Here is a 21,136-nt window from a genome sequence, read left to right on the forward strand (position 1 = left end):
GTGCCCAGGAGATCGTTGAGGTCCAAAGGAACTGGGCTAGTGATGATCCCCAACTTTAAGAGGGCCAGGATGGGTGGCAGCTCTTTTAGGGTGAGGGGCGCTCAGGATTGGAACAAGCTCCCACAATACCTTAGGCTGGAAAGCTCTGAGAGCACGTTTAGGAAATCGCTGAAAACCTTTTTATTCGCTGGCAGTGAGTAGTGGATTTACTGAGGAGTCTTTTGCTGCTTCCTTCTCACCCAGAGCGGGGACACGCCGAGATGGCGTAACCATTGTGCTCTATAAATGTTTTTTATTATATTATTATTATAAAATAGCAACTAATGAGTACTTATATACATTCGCAACATTGTAGACATGATTTGAACCAACATAGTTCAGTGCATAAGTACCCTTGTGAGGGTCATTTTAGACCACCATAACAATACCAGTATTGCTGGATTTGAAAAACCAGAGGTGATTATCGCAGTTGATGAAAATGTTGTGATCCGCTTGGTACATGCCAAGGGTCTGTTACAAGTATGATCAAGAGTGTGATAGATATTTTTAATTGTTTTCCACTAGCTGTCATAATTAATTATATACTAATCCCCTAGCCTTTGTCGTCAATGTGTTTCGAACTGCTAGGGATTTTGGGTTCTCATCAGGACCCATACTGGGCATTTTCTGTGAAAAAACAATATATACATTGAGTTAGCTGATGGCCACCTCCATTTTTCTTCTAGTTTATTCACAAATTTAGAGAAATGGGAAGTGTACCTCAGCTCTTCATTGGGGTAGATTCTGGAGAAGTATTTCCTTCATTCTTCTTTCTTGTTGGAGATAGCCATTACCTTTTTTTTAGCAGACGTGCTTTTTCTAACCACTGGATTGAATGGTACTATGGTAAATTATTGCATTTTGTTTTTGGCTTGTATCTTAGAAACTAATGAATAAGAATGTGTACCTGTATTCTTCATGGTAAGGGGTGTCTGCTGTTATCCGAATCATCTCTCTTCATTTCAGCCATTGTTGAACTGGCCTCGCTTCTTTTTATATCGGAAATCAACAAATTGTTTTGATTGTGAATAATTACCACCTCAACACATGCATGCGTTTTGGCATAATGTCTGCGGGCATATTGCTGAGTAGAGTATGAAGAGTTTTGCAGTTTTCATTAACTAGTTAAAGCTAGTTCTGCAAGCCTCCAGAGCAATCCAAAAACAGCTTGGTATCGCAACATTGAGGATACAATATATACATTGAATTGTGCAATTCATTGAGCGTTCGGTTCACGCTGGGCTATACTTTTCCATTGTTATTTGTAAGTGAAATGGAAACATTGGTGCTAACGCGTACGTTATTGATGGCGAAGTCGCGGGTGGTGCACTTTTGTTCACACTGTATGCGCCTAATTATAGGACACTTGGAATTGAAAATGAGTCGCACTTACTTTAAATTTCTCGTATGTTCGAAACCAGTTTTCACAGCTGCCATTCAATCTCAAGTCAGCGAGTATTCTGTTTGTTCGTGCTCAGCTCTCATATCAAGGCATGATTAATCAATCCAGATCAAGTCTTCGCAGGGCCTTATGGTACTCGTGGGTTGGAACTTATTGAGTGGTGTGATTTTTCAACATTCAAGTTACATAACATGCATTTTTTGCATTTATCAGCTATTGCAATTTATTGATTTCTGACATCTTGTTTATTCCATGACTGATAGTGTTAAATTGTAATATTAGGTATGCTTCTTTTTACATCAATCTTGTTTCTACATTCCCTCCTCTAGAATTGGGCTGGATGGGAGTTAAGACGGTCCTTCTAAAGGCTTTCTCTGTGTGACCTTCTTTCATTAAATGACTGACTAGAGGTGCTGAGTCTGTCTTTGTTTTGATGTGTGATTTATGCTGGACAATTCGTTATGTGATTTCTTGATTTGTTTTTACAATATACATTTTTCTGCATGGACTGAACAGGATCCCCAATGCAGCCCAGTAGAGACCAAGACATGCAGCCAAGTAGTTGAGCTAACAATGCAGCCCACTAGAGGGCAGGAGACACATAAAAAACTCAAACTGCCACAGGTGGAAGTAATAAATACACTTCAGTTATACAAGAGGTCAATTCTCTGCGGACATAAAATTCAAGCTACAATTTATGATGGCAACCTAATATGCTTTAATGAGCCTTGCACTCAGTATCTTGCCGGCACAAGCTTTGGAAATTGACAATCCGCTGAAAGTGTGCATAGAGATCATACTAATAATTGATACCATATGGAGACACTGGCACAATACAATTCGTAAGATTTTTTCACTCATAATCCTGATTTTTCTATCATTATGAGTTTAAACGTTGAGTCCCACAATGAATGACAAAATGAGAGACAGCAGCAAACTGATAATAATAAAATGCGGGCCTCAATTAGACCACAAAATGACTAGATAGCTTAAACCTATTGATAGACGATTTCCTGCACTAAAGAAAGATTAACTCACTAAGATAATGTTCATTAGATTGTATTTATATTTCACATTTTATCACAGCCAAACACTACAAACTGAAAAGTAAAACTCTGATGTGCAAGGGGAATGACAGGAAATGATTACACAAATCACTGTGATAAGGATATGAACAGTGATGAAAAACTGAAATTTTATTCAGTGAACAAGGTCAGGATTGGGCCAAAGCTATCCAGCTAATGCAAGGATTTCTCTGGGTGCAAATTTTAATTTCCTCTCATTCCATGGAGAACCTTGAAAGGGAAGGAAGGCGGTGCAAAGGTACCCCCGGGTGTAGGCGTACCTTTACTAGGAGTATGCTTCAAACAAAATATACAATGCTTCACTAGGTGTGTGGCTATCTGAGACATAGTATCGTTCTGCCATACTGGGTCCCATAGCTTGCATATTCCCTTGGCACTAATATGCTCTGGGCCATGGGCCATGGTAACAACAGGGAGCACGTATGAATTGGGCAGCAACCAACGCTGTTTCCCAGACAAGTCAGTCCAACACCCATCCTCATCCAAATGACCTGTTCTCTCCTCCAAATAACAATTACAAGTGATATGTGTGCACTGCTATGGTTCAACGTACGTTAATCAAATTTGCTGTGCTGCCTAGGAATCACTCCCAGCTCTAGAGTGTATACCAAATAATCTTGAAGTTGCAGTTCAAATTTTTTTGACCTGTCTCCTAGGGCACTAGATGGTTGGCTGTATATCCTGCCAAATTTTTTAATTCAAACAAATCATTTCTCTCTTGTTGAAGTTTCAAAAGAGCTTTATTTCATTGAATGAATTCACAGCATCAGCACGCACATACCGTCATCCCAGCATAGCGTGTGAACCCAGACAGACGATAGCAGACCGCGCGAATTAAGAGAGACGAGAGCAGACCATACAGTAAGACGAACTAGCACACAAAATGTTTAACTGGATTATTATTTTAGCGTGCCCAAAAGGACATATTGGAATAATCATTTTTAATGCGCATTTAACAACTGCGAGTAATATTAGTTACACAGAGAAAGCAGAAACCAGGTGAACGTGGCGAACAATCTAAAAGGTGTAGACGGGCAGGAAAATTCATCAGTTTACATTAAACATAGACATAGGAGAGGCTAATAGATTGTTAGGATCAGCGCTATGTGCGCAGAACGGGTGTGTGGAGGCAAATTGAGCACAACATTTGAATACATGTCATTTACTTTACAGATTTGACCCAGATGTAGGCATACTAATGCCGAAATGCATTGGGAATGAAAAGGGAAATGGATAAGAAATAAAGAATAATGTCATTGATTGAAATGCTTAAAGAAATGGATAAGAGCAATAGAACCAATGTGAGATGAAACACTGGTGAAAAACAATGAAATAAAGCTCTTATGAAATTTCAACGAGAGAGAAATGATTTGTTTGAATTAAAAAATTTGACAGGATATACAGCCAACCATCTAGTGCCCTAGGAGACAGGTCAAAAATATTTGAACTGCAACTTCAAGACTGTTCTCTCCTCCCACATTGCCAATTCATCTAGAGTTGCCTCACCCTGAATTTTCCCGGACATTTTCCAATGTGTCCTCGAACTTTCCATTGTCCGAGACTGACCTAGCGGAACCTGCCACAAACATCTTTTTCATCTTTGATCGAGCTGTCTCTTTAGCTGTCTGGTTTGCAAATGCATTTCTCCGCCCAACATCATCTGTAAAGGCTTTATGAGGGCTGCATTTCACTATTGCTAACTTATTGGGAAGTGTCAATGCGGACAACAATCTATGTAACAATGGGCCGTTCTGTATTCGCAGTCTGTGCGAAGTCAAGAACCCTCTCTCGGCCCAGAGGCACCCAAAATGATGGGCCACCCCAAAGGCGTACTGGCTGTTGGTGTAGATATTATCAGCCAGTCCCTCACTCAACCCACAAGCCCTGAAGAGGTCAACCAATTCTGCAGCTTAGGCCGATTGGTGTGGGATACGGGATGTCTCAACTACAGTGTGTAACGTTGTGGTGCCATCTGGTAGTTTGAAACAAGAGCCATCAAAATATAGTTCCCTTTGGGGGTCAGATAAGGGAACATCAGTCAGGTCTACCCATCCTTTTGTTTCTTCCTCAGTCCGAAATAAACGATCATGACATCATTGTCCTTTTCTTCCGAAGGGAGGGGTAGTAACATGGCTGGGTTCAGAGTGGCACATCTTTTGATGGTAATGTGTGGAGTAAACAAGGTCAGCTCATATTCAGTAAGACGTGCACTAGTAAGGTGCTGTATCTTTGTCTTATTCAAAAGCATACCCACGGCATGAGGTACCATTACTGTGAGATCAGTATCAAGGACGAGCCCTGCCGATTGTCTGATAGAAGCCACCACCACTGCAGCAGCTCTCAGACAGCTCAGGAGAGCTCTTGCGACATTATCGAGCACAGCAGAGTAATAGGCGCAGGGTCTCTGCTTATCAGCAAAACCCTGTGTTAGAACAGAAAGCAGGCAACCTTCCGCCTCATGCACATAGAGCACAAGAGGCTTCTGGTAATCAGGAGTACCAAACACAGGAGCAGAGCAAAGCACAACCTTTAACTGCTGAAAAGCTTTGCACAGGCCACCTGTGGTCAAATAGTCATGTATACACCATCAGGAGAACAAAATATTGTTGCATGTAATCTTTTTAACAAATCCAATCCCAACAAATTCTCCCCACAATTAGACGTCAATAAAAATTGTGTATCAACCGTGAAGGGGCCAATAGTCAGAACAAGAGGTTTGGAAATGGCGCAAACAACTGGCATGCGTGAAAAGCCTAACAACACATATTTGGGCCAGACAGAGCTGCTCCTGAGACCAGTGAACGGGAAACAGAGCTATTCATAGCCCCTGTATCAATTAGAAATGTATTTGTCGTATCCTGCAAATCCACTGTAACATAGGGTCCGTGCTAATCTACAGGCACGGAAACTGGTCCCTCACACTGTCACTGGCTGTCCTAGCTGTGGGACAATCCCGTCACCTCATTCATGTCATAGTCATCATGATAGTACTGTCGGCCTTGGGGGTCATCAAAATAGTTCCCACCCTGTTGATTGTGTGACGTATTCTCTGACTGCATCTCGGCCTCACCTTTCTGCAACAACTCTGGACACTCATTTCACCAATGTCCCTCCTTCCTATAATATGCACTTTGGTTAGGCCCAAGGGGCGCACTCGAAGCACCACCCCTATTTGACCTGGCTAACCGCTTGGCCGAACATCTGTCTCTCCCTCTCGCAACCTGCTGCATTAACAGCCTCGTCTTCAGATCCTTTGACTTTTTCTCCACCTTCTCTTTGACCTCATTCTCTGTGTGCTTGTAGTACTGTCGCAAAACAATACAAGTTCCCTTTTCATCAAATCAGAACGAGAGACTTGCGTCTCTAAGAGATTTACAGAGGGCGCTTAGGGTGAGCCAAAACAAGTATCACAAAGTTGTGCTAGGATCACAATAATCATAATGATGTTAAGTAAGGGGTACGAAATAGAGTGTAAATTCAGTGATCCTAGCACAACTTTGTGATACTTGTTTTGGCTCACCCTAAGCGCCCTCTGTAAATCTCTTAGAGACGCAAGTCTCTCGTTCTGATTTGATGAAAAGGGAACTTGTATTGTTTTGCGACTCTTAACCCTCTCCCTTTTCACTAAGGGTTTCTCCTTCCAAATTTGAACTTGTAGTACTGTGCCATACTCAGAATCACGGATGCGGATAAGGTTGTCCAAGTACTTTCCTTACCCTGCAACCTAGTTGCAGTCTCGGGAAGCAAATTAGTGATAAATCTGTCAACAAACAAATGAACACCACCCTCCTGTGACAGGTCCTGACCACTAAAATCTAAAAACATCCCTTCAAATCTAGTAAAGAAATCCATCACACTTTTTTCTGATGACATGCAGTCAACTTATCCCCGTACACTCTCTTTTGGCGGGATAAGGGAGTGCATGTAAGTGAAATTACGCCCTAGTAAAGCTAGGAGCTCTGCTGTCGGCTTATTGCCGGGATATGCTCCTTATCCCACGCCTTGATCTCATCCCATGTGCCACCTAACTTCAGAGCATGGTCCTGAGTATGTACCTGCCTACACATATCCACCGGTACCAGCAGACCAAAGAACAATTCAATATCAGCTAATGTCATCACTGTGGAGGAGGCCGCCTCCGCCAATTCCTTATAATACGCAGGGGGGGTTTCGGGGGTCTGGCAGCTGGCTCTTCAGGATAGGACCTCACTCCTCTTCCAAAGGAGTATAGATCCACAGTTCCTGGAACCAAGTATCAACCTGTGGCCTAATTACAGTGTCCATGGAGTCACGCAGTTCTGGTATTTCAGGATGGTAAATGGGATGGACCTCCCTCATAGGTGCTGTGTCCCTATCATCGGAACTGTTTGAAGCAGTCTGCCTCGGTAACCCTTCAGTGTCGTCACATTGCTAAAAACCTCATTGGGAGACATACCTGTAGCATATACCCTGTCTCGTATGTCATAGATGATCTGCGGTGCAACACCCTGAAAACACTGTTCCCACAGTCCTTTTAATGTGGCTGACATGTGCTTAAGAGCATACTGCTGTATGAAGGGCTCATGAACTTTTATCACACTCCACACATCCCACACAATGTAGATCATATTCCGGACCCACTGAGCTTCTTGATTCACCACCATTTGCTTTTCCTCATCACCCAGAGCGGAATGTACCAACATTTTCTCCATGCGGTCTCGCGCTGCTGCACAATTCGCTTCATGCATCCCACGCACAGGTGTTTCAACATTTGACAGTATTTGGGGTGTTACACCCAAGGGGGAAAGAGCCTATGCAGAGACAGGTACCATCATGTAGGGAGACAGGTTTTTAGAGGTGAAAGGGGGCGTAGCAGTCAAAACTGAACATATATACAGGACAGGAGAGCTAACGGCTCCCACCCCAGTGACTGGTGCTGGTAGAGGATAAGCAAGTTGGACCGGGGCTGAAGTAGTAGTGCCAGAAATAGAAACACTAGGGAGGGCAGCACTAGGGGCCGGAGAGTGCGATGTCGGGTATATCCGTTCAGGGGCATAAGGAGGTGGGAGGTGAGAATCCAATAGTTCTTCAACAAAATCATCACCTTCCTCTCTGGTAACATAACATTTATCAATCTGTAATTACAACTTTCTACCTGCCCATTCTATGCCGTACTCTATCTTTTCCCTCTCATATGCTACTGCCCTCTGTGTTATAGTTTGCGTCTGTCTCTTCCGGGCCTCTTTCTCTGCTCTCATACGTAGCTGCTTTTTTTCTTCATTCTGCCATACTCTTAGAGAATCAAACATCGTCTGCCTGCTCTTTTTAGCAAATAATTTATCCTGTAAGAAATTCAATTTCTGTTCATCAAACGAGCCAGTAAGCGGCCACTGTAACTCAGCATTGTCCCTGGTATATTTATGCCACAACGTGCTAAATATAATAGGGCCAATACCGTGTTTAACATATACCTGAAAATTTGGTGAACTCTCTGGAGGTGCAGGCTGGCTCTCTTCCAACCGAGCATCAGTAGAACAACATCGACATCCAAAACATTCAAACTTACTTAAACAAGGCATCTTAACATAAGACACATACACAGTCCCCAACGAACAAATACAACATCAACGAAAATATTAGAAGGAAAATAAACAAGAGAACAATTGTTCAGGAACCAAATCAAGACGGTCCCCAAATCACCCACTGCAGTCCAGAGGCTGTACCAAGTTTAAGAAGGCAGGCTCTAGCTTCAGACCTTTTGCGAGGAAAAACAAACTAAATTACCAGTTGTTCTGGCAGATTGTTCGCAAACACTCTGTATCTTTTAAAAGGGTCCGCAAACCCACCACGTTCAAACTAAAACAGCCCAAAAGACTGTACCAAGCCACAGCCCATCAGCTTGTGCCATTCAAGCGAGGCAGTCTAAAAACTGCGATGAGGCAGTCAGTAGACTGTATCAAGACACAGCCCGCAGGCTCATGGCGTTCAAGAATGGCGGCAGTTTCCAAGAATTAAAACACTCACCTGGTGCACTCAGGTTGAGTCAAATTATTCTCCACTGCCGGCTCTTCGGACCAAACGGTCAAGTCCAAGGTTTCACCTTCTCAGGACCCCAGCCAGTGACCACTAGACAAGGTGTCGCCCGATCAGACAAGCGGGGCAGCTACGAGAACCATGCTTGATCTTATGGGGTACCCCGATCCGCCCGACTGACCATACGCACCCCGACCCTGCAAATTAATCACCTTGAGGGGTCTCTGTTTGGGCCCAAACTGAAGGAAGTGGCCTTCAGGGGCCACCCGGGTTACTTACAACCACCTGCTATGCCTTCCCAAGAATGAAGAGTTGGTCAGACAGTAGAGAATACAAACTTACATCTTTATTAGCAATACTCTGCAAATGAGTCCATCATGACCTGCACCCAAAGATGTCTGCAGAGGGACTGGCCCCCAACAGTCTACAGTGAGTAATAATTCCTCCTGAGAAGCCTTCAACCATGCCCACAATGGAAACTACCGGCCTGGGCTGAACATAAACAAAGAGGCACAGTAGGATGAGCTAACACCTGCCAGATGGGTATATGTTATCAGGGATTCAAGGCTACTGTGCTGGGTCTCAGCTTCTCCTAACGTGGGAGCAGAAACTACACATTCGGATAGGTATATACAAGGGCAGAATGGCCTACTCATAAGTAAGTTAAGAAACCGCCTTGAACAGATGAGAAAATATTAACAAAATACAGTGTTCTGCTGAGGCAAGCAATACGAGTAAAGGGGCCTAGTTCAGGCACAGTCTAAGCAGCCTATTAGGGATTACGCAATGTAAAATGGAGTCACACTTGCTAATTGAAGCCTGCACATTATGGGTGTAACTCAGTGGGTTGCATAAGGTGAATACAAATGGCATCCATTTAGCCACATGCTGCTAACCTAATGTAGCATGAAACGAATACATTGCAGGGATGGGAATTTCAAGCTCAACACTGCCTATATCTTATTATCTTGCAGGTTGATCTTTGTGTTCAGGAAAGTCACCCTAGTCAACCTTATGTTGTATGTAAACTTTACATTTGCTAGATTGTTATTCAAGATTTTGAAATATGTTTCAAAGTCTCCCACTATTCCGTTCCATATGATAAAAAACACATGACAATATGATTAATTGTCACTGGCCCATGCAATTTCTTGTTCTCACCAACACATCCTGAGGTTGGTGTAACTTGGTGAGAATGGAAATCACAAAGCTGGGCAGCATGTTTGAGTATAAATCTGTTTAGCAAATAAGAAGAAATTGTTGTTAAAGCACATTTTAATCATGCCTATGAGCATGCTGTTGTGATGATGTAGGTGGATGTTCCTTTTTCCCAGGAAGTATTCACAGGATTGTAATCCTATATGATCTTCAATGATGGTAAATAGTGAAAACACATCAACTGATATGAGCATGTAGGCACTTTGCCATGGTGTATTTTGAAGATGCTTCAATAGATCCCCTGTATCTCTGAGGTAATTGGTAAGACTAGGGGTGCCAAAAAGTGATCAATATAGTTTGAGATGGGTTCATGTAATGATCCTTTCCAGAAAACTGTATGACTGCCTGGTGTGTTTTTAAAAATGTTAATGGATTTTCAGTAGAAAGTAGGTTGTTTGCATTGTAGGGTGTTCTACAGTCAGATACTTTCATTCATCCTCATCAATCAGATCAAGATCAATTAATGTCTCTAATTTGTCTGTCAGTTCTTTCATTAGGTTAGGTGTTGGATTTTCACTTATTTTTTTTAGTATCTGTTATCTGACAAATGGCATCCTGCTGTTGAATATAATCCTCTTTGTTCATGATTATGATAATTCCACCTTTGTTTGCAATTTGTATTTCCATAGTTATGTCTTGTTGTAATGTTACCAGTGATTTTCTTTCTTCTTCGGTTAGATTTCTTTCAGCAAGAGATCCTTTCATTTTATCCAGGACTCAGATTGCTAATTTGTCTAATAAATCAATTTTATCTCCTGGTGGTAAAATAGGAATCCCTGCTGGTGACTTGTAAAGCCTCACAATATTATGAATCTTTTTTTTTCATTTTCTTCGGAAGAGTTCTGTTCAAAATGTATAAGATTTCTTTGGAGAGTAAGGTCCTCAGCTGGTAAGTTGTTTTTCCTTGCTGGAGTTTTGGTTGTGGAGGCTTCACCATTTCCTTGTCTCACTGTGACAAATGTTGCTGATTTCACTTTGTGAATACATTTGTATAGGCAAATTCTTGTCGTGATATTGTTCTCCACCTAATCAGTTTCTGTCATGTTCCAGGAAATGACAGAATTACCACTGTAATTTCCTGAGTCACTGGGGGGCCTCATCCTTTGTTTTCTCATTGTTGTTGCTGGTGGGCGAGACACATCTTGTCTGAAAAAGAGAGCTTGGTATATCAAGGGTCTTTATTTTGTTTGACGTCCCTTTCCTTTGCTCATATCTGTATCTGATATAGCTCTTTGCCCAATTGTTCCAAGTATAGTTAAATGTAGCATTTCTTTCTTCCTTCTTCCTCAATTTATTTGATCTTTTTACAAATGTAAACTTTTTGCCATGCTCGTAATCTTCCGTGGCTCTTTGAAATTTGGTATGTTTTCTTGCTTTGACTACCTTTTCATATTTGTCTATTGTTCATTGACATCAGTTTTCAATTTTCTTAGTTTTTCCGTGATTTCCAGTGTGGCAAGATCTTGCTCTGTCTCTCTCATTTGCATGTTGAGTTAGAATCTCCACTAGTCCTAATGATGATTTGAGGATATACTTTCCCTATTCCTGTAATAATTTCATACTAGTATTGCCATGGATTAGCATTAGAGAAATGCATAATCCTCTCAGAATTGTACCGCTTAAGACTGAAATCTTCCCCCCATTTGTTAACTTCCTTCCTTGCCAATCTCTCTCAATTCTGCAGTTTTAGTCTTACATCTATGTTTTTTGTTTCTATCTATTGTCTTTACTGCTTTGGTTGATCTAATATTATTTGCAAATAACAGAGCAGTGGCTGCATTCTGTTTTGCTCCCTTAGTTTCCATGTTAAGCATGAATAAAACAATATTATATCTCAAATATTACTTCGGGGTCTGATGTCATAGTGCCAAACAAGTGATTCACAATAATTAGTTCCAAGAGTAATACATTGTCATGAACTATTTCCGGACCACAAAGCCTCTCTAGTTGCCTTCTTCAATGTTATAGCACCCTCTCCCCTCCCTTTCTTACCTCCTGGTAATTGGCTGGTTAGCCGCCAACTTACAGTCACAGCGCACCAGAGCCTCAACCATTCAGCAGGGGGAGACAGAGCACTAATTTTCCTTCATGCTGAGTGGCAGTGGCCACCTCCATCTATTCAATTTACTGGTTTGCAACACATTGGTATCTTAATTTTGAATGGCTTGGTCCTGCCGTTTTCCTGCACCCACACTAAGAGCACCAAACTGTCTAACACACACACACACACCTGCACGCACACACACCCACACACACACACCCACACACAAACACACACACACATAAATATATATATCAGGCAACAACGGCTAAGGAGACTTGAGTCTCTTTCAATACCAAGACACCCATCGGGTTGAATATTGAAGAAGATCTACACATACATCTTTGAATGTATGTTATTTAGCTTCTATTTTCAGAATCTCTCAAAATTGTTCCGTTATACATATGATTTGGGTACCTACTGCAATAATGTTATAACAAATTTGGTTCTCCTTTTGGTTGTGCTGAGGTGTACAAGTACATGTAAGCTGCAGTGGTATCAGTACAAGATTGGTAATATACAAGATTGAGTAACTAAATTTACTGCAATTGATCAGAGTGTATAGAACGTTGCATTTAAGTTGATCAAATATGGCACAGATACATTCATAAACCCATTTCACATAGTGGTAAAAGTGGGGACCCCACAGTCAATAGCTCACTTGAGTTTTATATAGAACTTAATAATTTTGTTACACTGTGCATGGGTGAACTAGGGACCAGATGTACAACCCGGTTTTGCATGCGCCAATGGGTTTGCGAACCGTTTTCGCATGCAGAAACCTAATGGGCTAAGTACAAAGCCTATTTAGCGAGTCACAATTTATTTGCGACCCGCAACATAGGTTTTGCGACTCGCTATTAGGAAGGGGCCTTCCCTTCCTAATAGTGCCCACAGAGCCATGTGCCAATGTTTTGCGACCGCAACTGCGGTTGAAAAACACTTGCAAATTAACACCCTTTTCAAGAGGGTGGTAATGGAGTCGCAAGTTGGAAGTCCCCAGGGGACCCGCTCCCCTTTGTGACCGGCTCTGAAAGTATTTTTTAAGGGCAGGCAGGTGCCCTTAAAAAATGAAAGAAAAAAGTTTCATTCCTTTAAGGAAAATGGGTAGCATAAAAAAAAACCTGCTTTATTTAAAAGCAGTCCCAGACATGATGGTCAGCAGAGCCCACCAGGCCATCATACCTGGGAGGACCTGCCATTCCCAAAGAGCTCGCAAATTGTGAGAGGCTCATTAATATTCATGAACCTCGCAATTTGCGACCCCATTGGGAATCACAAACAGTGTTAAACGCACTGTTGTACATGCCGTATAGCACCTTGCAAATTGCGAGTCTCAAATGAGTCACAATTTGTGAGGCGCTATTTTGCTGGTCGCACATCTGGCCCTAGGTGTATTATACAGTGATTCCAACACCCCCCAAGACCCCACAGTCATTAGCCCACTTGGGCCATTTGATCTTTATTTAAAGCTAACATAATACTGTTCTACATGCGGATCGTTCAATATGGAGCAAATGCACTTGCATGAAAATTATTTTTGAATTAATGTACTGATTTACAGAATGTTATTTTCAGTAATGATTACGTTACATTGTTATTGAAAATTATTGTGACTTTCAAAAATGAATTCAACAGGAGTTTTTTATTGCATTGAATATAAACATGTTGTGAGATTCATTTAAAAAGTCTTTATCGTGCACTTTATATGTATAGTGTTTCTTTTATTTTTATTTTACATGTCATCATGGAAAACCTGTTATGATATAAATATTATGCACAAAATGATGCTCGTACTTGTGAGAAAAGCCGGTAACCGGGATCGACCTGGCCCAAATGCATTACCAAGTAGTTGCGCTTAGACACTAGACTACTTTGCATTCTGATCCCAAGCTGTGTTGCAGCCTGTTTCTTCAGAAGTGTTTACATGGACTTTATAGTTATGCTCAGATTATACATGCGCAAAAACATCGAAATTCAGCAGTTATAGTTGCCTGAGCTAACTATAACTTACGTCCCCGCAATGCATTGTTTATGACCTCACATATTGCATCACTCATGACATGGTTAGTGACATCACTGATGACATCTCAAATGACATCATTGACCCAAATTCTGAAATGAGAGGGGGCAATGCAGTCCCCTCCCATGGTCAATATTGGCCTTGGGGACCCCATCCCTCGGAGCCTATCTACCTAGTAATTGGGAAGGGGGTTGTATTTAGGCCCTGGGGACACCATCAGAGGGCGGGCTAACGGAAGCCCAACAGCACCTCTACCAGCTGCTGCTGCTGTCTCAACCTAAACAGGCAGCACGATTCCTAAAAAATGAGACATTTCACCCAAATATACCCACCGTTATAGGAAGCCACCTCTCCACAAAGCCAGCGGTAAGGATTTCCCTTTAAGTGCCCTGTCTTCCATGAGCATTAGCATGCCAATCGGCATTCAGCTCTAGGATTTGATCTCCCTGATTAATAAGATTTCTATACCGTTAAGAGCACAGCTTAAATATTTGAGGCCGAGATGCCTTTATGGGAGCATATATTCCCCAAAATGCAATCATATATTGTGGAAATAACTGGCCACTCTGCCCTCCTGCCATGCCATTCTGGTACAATGCGCCACTGACAGACAAGTGCTCCTTCTTTATCACAAATATCCATGTTCTGTGAATGCATTTGGACAGCAGCATGTACTGTCATCTGCCTGTCAAGGGGAACATAAAGCAGCCGGCAGCGGGTTCACAGATTTGGACTGGACAGGGTGTGAAGGGGCGGGCAGTGTAGGTACACTAGAGTCCTGCCAGGCACGAGTTGTCAAGGTGCCACTGGAAGTTTGACAGCTCAGATTTCTCGCTCTCTAAAGCCAATAGTCTTCTCTTTAAATGAACATATACAGACGATAATGGATTACGTTTGAAGAATAGACCAATATTGTTTTCATGTTTTTATATGCAAATACGTACAATTCTCTCCATGATTTTTTTCAAGAATGTCTTTACTGACATGCTGGCCTTTTCTGAAAAAAAAACACCTCAACAACTTGTTCTAAAATTTAAATGGCTCTTTCATTAATCTGTACATACATAAGGCAATAGTTTCTTTGAGCAGGCTCCCACCACTAGCATGCTCAGCTCAGTTTGTGTGAGAGACGAGTCCTGATATTAGTTCGGCTATGTGGGGTGCTCTGTGCCTAAGTCAGTCGCTTTTCTAAACTCACTCTTCCCCCATAGAATTAGTCTGGACCTGTGGTTCTGCCTTGCAGACATGTATTTTAAAGGCTGGTGAAAGAGTTGCCTGGGAATTTAGCCCCTGCAATCTGCAGGCGAGAGCACTGTCTGTGCATTTGTTTAACCACAGGGCACAGCGGAGAGGTGATCTTAGACAAGGCAAGGCAGAACGGCCTGGGATATTAGGCACCTTGAGGAGCAGCAGCAACCACAGTAGCATAGCCAATGTCACAGGCACTGGTGACCATAAAAAGCTGCTTTTTCAATTATCAACCACAGCAATAATCAGGATTCAGTGGCCCCTAAGACCTCTGAGCCGCGGTGCCACTATACTAATGGAAGATATTCCTTGCCCTTGACCATGCCACCATCAGTATGTGGGAGGAGAAAGCCAGGTCTGGGCAGATGGGCCATTCAGGGCACGCTGGGAAGCACATGGCATCAGACAAGGGCATCAGTAAAGAAGATGGCTGATCAGCTGTCAATGTGGGATTAGGCTGGGGTCCACAACCTGGCCCTCGAAGGGGAACATACGGGGCAGGATAGAGAAAGTGACAGCTACAGGGTGGACAAGAACAGCTGGGGAGGTACTCAAATTTAGGAGAGGAATAGAATAGGGGGCTGGTAGTGGGCCATTATCAAGCCATAAGGAGAGTTATTTCACCCCAGCCCCAGACCAGAGGCTGAAGGGAGGAATGAGTGAGCACAAAGGGAGAAAAGTCCTCTCCATGGTAGAGGACAGGCTGAATGAGCCCCACCCTGAAGGATGAAGGAAGAGAAAGGGGTACCCTCTTCCAAGAAAGTGAGCGCCGAGGGAGGTAGTAGGATTGCGGAAAGTGTGGTAATACATTGTCTATGTCGCAGTCAGGCCAAGGTAAAACATGGTGATTAAATCATGCTGAACACACAAGTCAGGGTTAGTGCAGCCTCCTGGGGGCTAAAGATGCGGGCAAGCACCAGTTCTTGTGTGGGACTTGAAGCTCCCATGCACATTGTGATGCCACTTGTGACCTGCGTGCTGATGCAGCTCTGTTTACAATAACTTCGGTCGGGTTGAAGATCGCATTCACCTGATGAAAATTTCTGTAATGAAAAGAAAGCAAATCCATTGAGCGACGCTTCAGACACTCCCCTTCTTTTATTCAGCCGGCCACACAGTGATAAAATCAATTAGCACCAAACGGTGCGCTATGTACCACCCAGGATTACTCTGATCATACTTACCCTTAACTCTGTTCATTTGTAAAAAAATTACTTTCCAGCAAATTTACATTTTGGGGGAAATTAGCACATCACAATCACTTGGACGACTGAGGCAGATAAATAGAGATTTGCTGCACTCGCACTTCCCATACTGCTCATTAGACAGGAGTGTGGGAAAACAGAGAGGCACTCAGTGTGGAGGCATCGCAGTCATCACCAGAGAGAGTTTAAGGCAGTGTTGTGGAGCTGCAGACACACCACTCTACGGTCTCGGGGTGCTCCTAGCCCACATGTGCGCTTTGTTTACACTCAAGCACTCAGCTGTCTAGAGGGCAGCATAGTGAAGTAACTCTCGGAAAGGGATGGAGGAGATCAGTCAGAGATGAAGAAGCGGGGATCTACTGTAGGGAGAAGACTTTATGTACATATTCGTATGTGCCCCTGGGATCTGACCCACCCAGGGGCTTAAAAAGTAACAAACACAGGAGGCTTTTTTCAGTTTTACCATGGATTCACAAATCCACAGCACAATTGCAGCAACATTTAAAGAAAAATACTTTTGGGCCCATATGGGTCCCCAGGGCACCACAGCACCCGACCAAGGGGTTCAGGGTATTACTACCCTGCTCCTTTTTCTTTACTTTTAACTTTTTGTGTTGGGACTCGGCTGAGTCTGAGTCCCAAAATGGCTGCCAATCAGATCTAAGCATGAGATCTGTTGAATTTGTGGAGGGTCTGCACCTCTAGATATACAAATTTGGTTTTCTTTTATTATCTCGAAAACTACTGAACAGATTTACATGAAATCACTAAAAGGGTTCTTTCTGGACCACTGGCTACCTCTCCGCCAAATGTGGTTCAGGCTGGAGTCTTGTTCAAAATCCCTATGGGAAATTGCATGGGAAACACACTATTTGTGACCCCCTCCCATTTTTCTCACCCCCAACTTGACAGATCTCTCCAAAACTTTACATGCAAAATTAGACAGAGGAGGGCATTTTTCTGGGAACATTTTTTGAAGATTAGTCAAACAACACCAGAGTCATAAGTCAAAAAATGCTTTTGCTATGGAAAATAGCTCCTAACTATAACCACCCACTAATGACCTCCAGAATGCAATACTTCCTGGTTGAAGTGTTGGTAGCCAATCAGATCTCTGCACAGGATCGCAAGGAGTCTTGGAGTGGTCGTGTCCCTAGATAAATAAATTTGGTTTTCTTTAGTATCTCAAACACTACTGAACAGATTTACACCAAATTGCCAAAAACTTGCTTTCTGAACCAAAAGCTACCTTTCTGCCAAATTGGGTGTAATTCCGTTCAGCGGTTTGGGCTGTAGCTGTGTCTAAAATTCCTATGGGAACTAACATAGGAAACACACTTTTTTTGAGCCCCCCCCTTTTTTGGTCCCCGCTTGACAGATCACCCTGCAACTTTCCATTCACAACTAGAATGACTGGCACAGGAAAGTTTAGTAAGGTTTCATCAAAGGCGCCAAAGATATAGTCAAGTCAAAAAATGCTTTTCCTATAGAAGCTAGGTCCTAACTATAGCTACCTACAGGTGACCGCCAATAGGTAATATATAAATGTCCTTGCATAGAGAAATTGCTAATTGCCATGTGTAATGTATCTGTATATTTGAACATATATATGTATATATTTAGATGAGTGTTTGCATGACTATACATGTATGTATTGATTATTACAAAATATATTTATATATAAAAATAAAATGAAATCATTTAAAAACGAATTAAATAAGTCAAAAATAACTTCCACCTCTTCTTTTCTCTCCACTCTCTGACTCATACCAAACCTTTCTGTAAACTAAGTCCTCCAAAACATGCTTTCCAGACTCTTCCCTATTTTCTGTGCAATTAATCCCACTAATTGACACACAGGTCCACCACTCCTGTTATCGTGTATCTTCCATTGATTACTAAAATTCAATCATTCTATCCCTATTCAAAACACTAGAGCAAATGTATGCATGCCATCTCATGAGCACAAACTTAACAACCTGATCACAACTAATCCTATTACAAAAAGGAATCACATATTACTTACCTATTACTTATTTACCTTTAAATCTGGGCTCTGGATTAGTATGCTAATTGCAAAGTACTCCAGCACCTTCTCAGGGTTAGTAAGCTCTATATAAATACAATTTACAATTATACTATCTGTAATTACAGTATCGCTTTCATAAGAAGAAAAAACATACAAAGGTTTTTCAAGGATGTGTGATGAGATGGCCTATATATTATAACACCCGGACTGCAAATCATAAGGATATTGACAGTCACCACACAGTACTGTGACCTTATAAAGAGGGTAGTTTATCTCAAATATAAAGAATCTACAATGAATGTTTCCTTTAAATATGAAATAAAATTATAAAGAGCACACAATTAAGAATGCTTTAATTATGTAACACCCTTGTAAAGTCCCTATAATAAGAATGCTTAAGTGATGAAATACCATTATGTAAACACCTTAGTGAAAGATTCTTGATGAAGCTTCCTATTACTCTTTGGTGACAACAATCATGTAACTTTTATTCCAAACTTTTTAACAACTCTCATACAATGTGTAACCCTATTCCTAACAGTTAACCTTACCCTAACATTATTAACTGTAAAATATAAACATAACTCTATTTCATACCATTACCCGAATCCTTCCTCAACATTTTCAAAAACATTTACACATTAATTGTCACGCTCCTGTTTTTTACCAAATAGTAAAATATATAATTTTAATTGTAATGTTTGTCGTCATAGTGACCTAAAACTAAAATATATGTCGATTCATTATTCTTTGAAATTTTTCTTCATTGTTGGGTTTTTTCATCTCCAGTCTGACGGTATTTACACGGACAATGGAATTAAACGATGTAGCTGCTGCGTTTTCCATCCAACTGTTTACTACACTGGCCACACATTACATCATCTGCTGCAAAAACATAAGTTTCAGATCAAAATATACTAAAAATAAATGCATCACGTGTGATGTATTGCCGTTGAAGAAACTTAACAAAAGTCAACAGTCACCTTTCAATTCCTGATTGCTGTATTCTAGTATGAAATCGGGCCTAACGATGTAAAATCTTTGCCCAGACAGTGATAATATCCTAAATTGTTGGACCGGGAAAGAGGTTTTTAAGGCAGCATATACAAATTTAGAGCATGCTTAAATGTAATTCGAAGATAATGATTCCTTCTTTGTCATGCAAGTTCAGATCAAATGTTATAAAACAGCTGCTCCACTTTTAGTGCAGTGCAGGAGCAGGCACTTTCCAAAGGTTAATTGTCAGTTTTTTCTTGTTGGTTTTTGTATTCCAGTGTTAAACTCCTGCTGGTTAGGAGAAATAGTTGCTCATGCATTATCAACGTTCCCATTTGTTTCTGTGGGAAGCGCATTAATGTACAGCTTAAACAGCATATGAACAGTACGGACATATTTAATGCTATCCGAACAGACTGAAAATATCAGTTACTTCAGTTTCAGACAAATTCATAATACTCCAGAGACAGTGTTCACAAAACAGGCAATTGTTTCAAGAGGGCAATCAGTACAGAAATATCCCAAACATGTTACTTCTCTTTTTAAGGTCTGAATATCTTTATTCTTACTATGTGTCCCAAAATGACACTTACATTGTAATTATGTAATGCTCAAATATTGGTACATAATGCTGTTTTTCAATGTAGAGAGGCGTTTCTACCTGCTACAGTATGGACACAATTTAAAATCGAAACTGAAGAGCAGTACTTATGGTGCAGAATAAAAAAGGCACACTTTCTATGACCTTATATGTTTTACTCATAGAATTTTACTCTAGGAAATATGAGGGACAGTATAATTAATTTGTATTTCTTAGCTTCCTAGTAAGATGAAATACACCTATCGTGCATCGGTCTTTCTAGAGAAACCTTTGTACCAAGTTTACTGTTGGGACTTCTTCATATTAGTGTGCGTTAACACTACAAGATAATGAACTAAAACTGTCAGAAATTTGTTACATAGATTGATTTTTCTTGCTGCATAATTTGTCAACTTTGATTAAAAATGTGGTCCTCTGTTGTCACATCATTTCTGTACCTGTAAGTATAGTCAACACTGTCGAAAGTAGATGGGAACATATTTTCAAGCTACTCGATTCTCATTGGTTTTGTAGAAAAAATAACCATGTAGTACGTAATGCTCAATTATTTGAACAACCTGCGAAATGGTGTTATGTGTACACGATTTTAACTACGTATCCTTTTTTATTCATTTTCAGGAACTCACTCTACGGATTTCTGTGCAATTGTCTTCAGCACTAACTATTCAGTTCCAATAAACTGGGAACACATGTTTGTATTTTGTTCCTGATGGTATGTGTTGAAATTGCATTCTTATCTATGCAATAAAGTGGAATCGTTGTCCTATGTGAGGCTTTATTTATTAGCCATTTGTTGAACTGTGATATGAATCTTAAAAATGTGTCATACTGCAGTGTACATGGAACTTAATGACAAACTGCAATCACAAACCTGTCACCATATTTGATCCAAGGATTTGTATATATGACATGATAAACATTTCAGAAATAGGAGGGCAATATTTATCGAGGTTTAGATATTCTAAAAAAGTGTAATATTGAAATATCCTGATGTCTGTTACTGATGTGTGAGCAACGAAAAGCAACTAGAAGTGCAGGCAGTACTCTAGAAAGCCCCTTGGTCTATTGAAGGATATCTGCTCACATACCAGTCAAAGTCTGACACATTTATTAACAAGAAAACAAATAATAATCAGTGAATCACAGATTCCGGTTAGCTCTTGCATATTTTGCGGTTTGCATGGTTTGTCATTGCATAGAAAGATGGATATAAATCCACCATCCTAGTCATTTTACT

At 41.2% G+C, this 21,136-nt stretch overlaps 1 protein-coding gene across 1 annotated transcript in view; it reads left to right on the forward strand.

The window, feature by feature from the left end:
* The window catches only part of LOC147750636 (lysosomal alpha-glucosidase-like), an 817,641-nt gene extending 796,976 nt beyond the window's left edge, over positions 1 to 20,665 (forward strand). Inside the window, exon 23 of the mRNA XM_086967236.1 lies at positions 20,518 to 20,665. Coding sequence (XP_086823362.1) covers positions 20,518 to 20,577 — 60 coding nt within the window. The 3' untranslated portion in view covers positions 20,578 to 20,665. The remainder of the gene's footprint in view (positions 1 to 20,517) is intronic.
* The last annotated feature ends 471 nt before the right edge of the window (positions 20,666 to 21,136 follow it).

Source organism: Lissotriton vulgaris, chromosome 1_1, assembly GCF_964263255.1.
Source record: "Lissotriton vulgaris chromosome 1_1, aLisVul1.2, whole genome shotgun sequence".
Classification (NCBI taxonomy): domain Eukaryota; kingdom Metazoa; phylum Chordata; class Amphibia; order Caudata; family Salamandridae; genus Lissotriton; species Lissotriton vulgaris.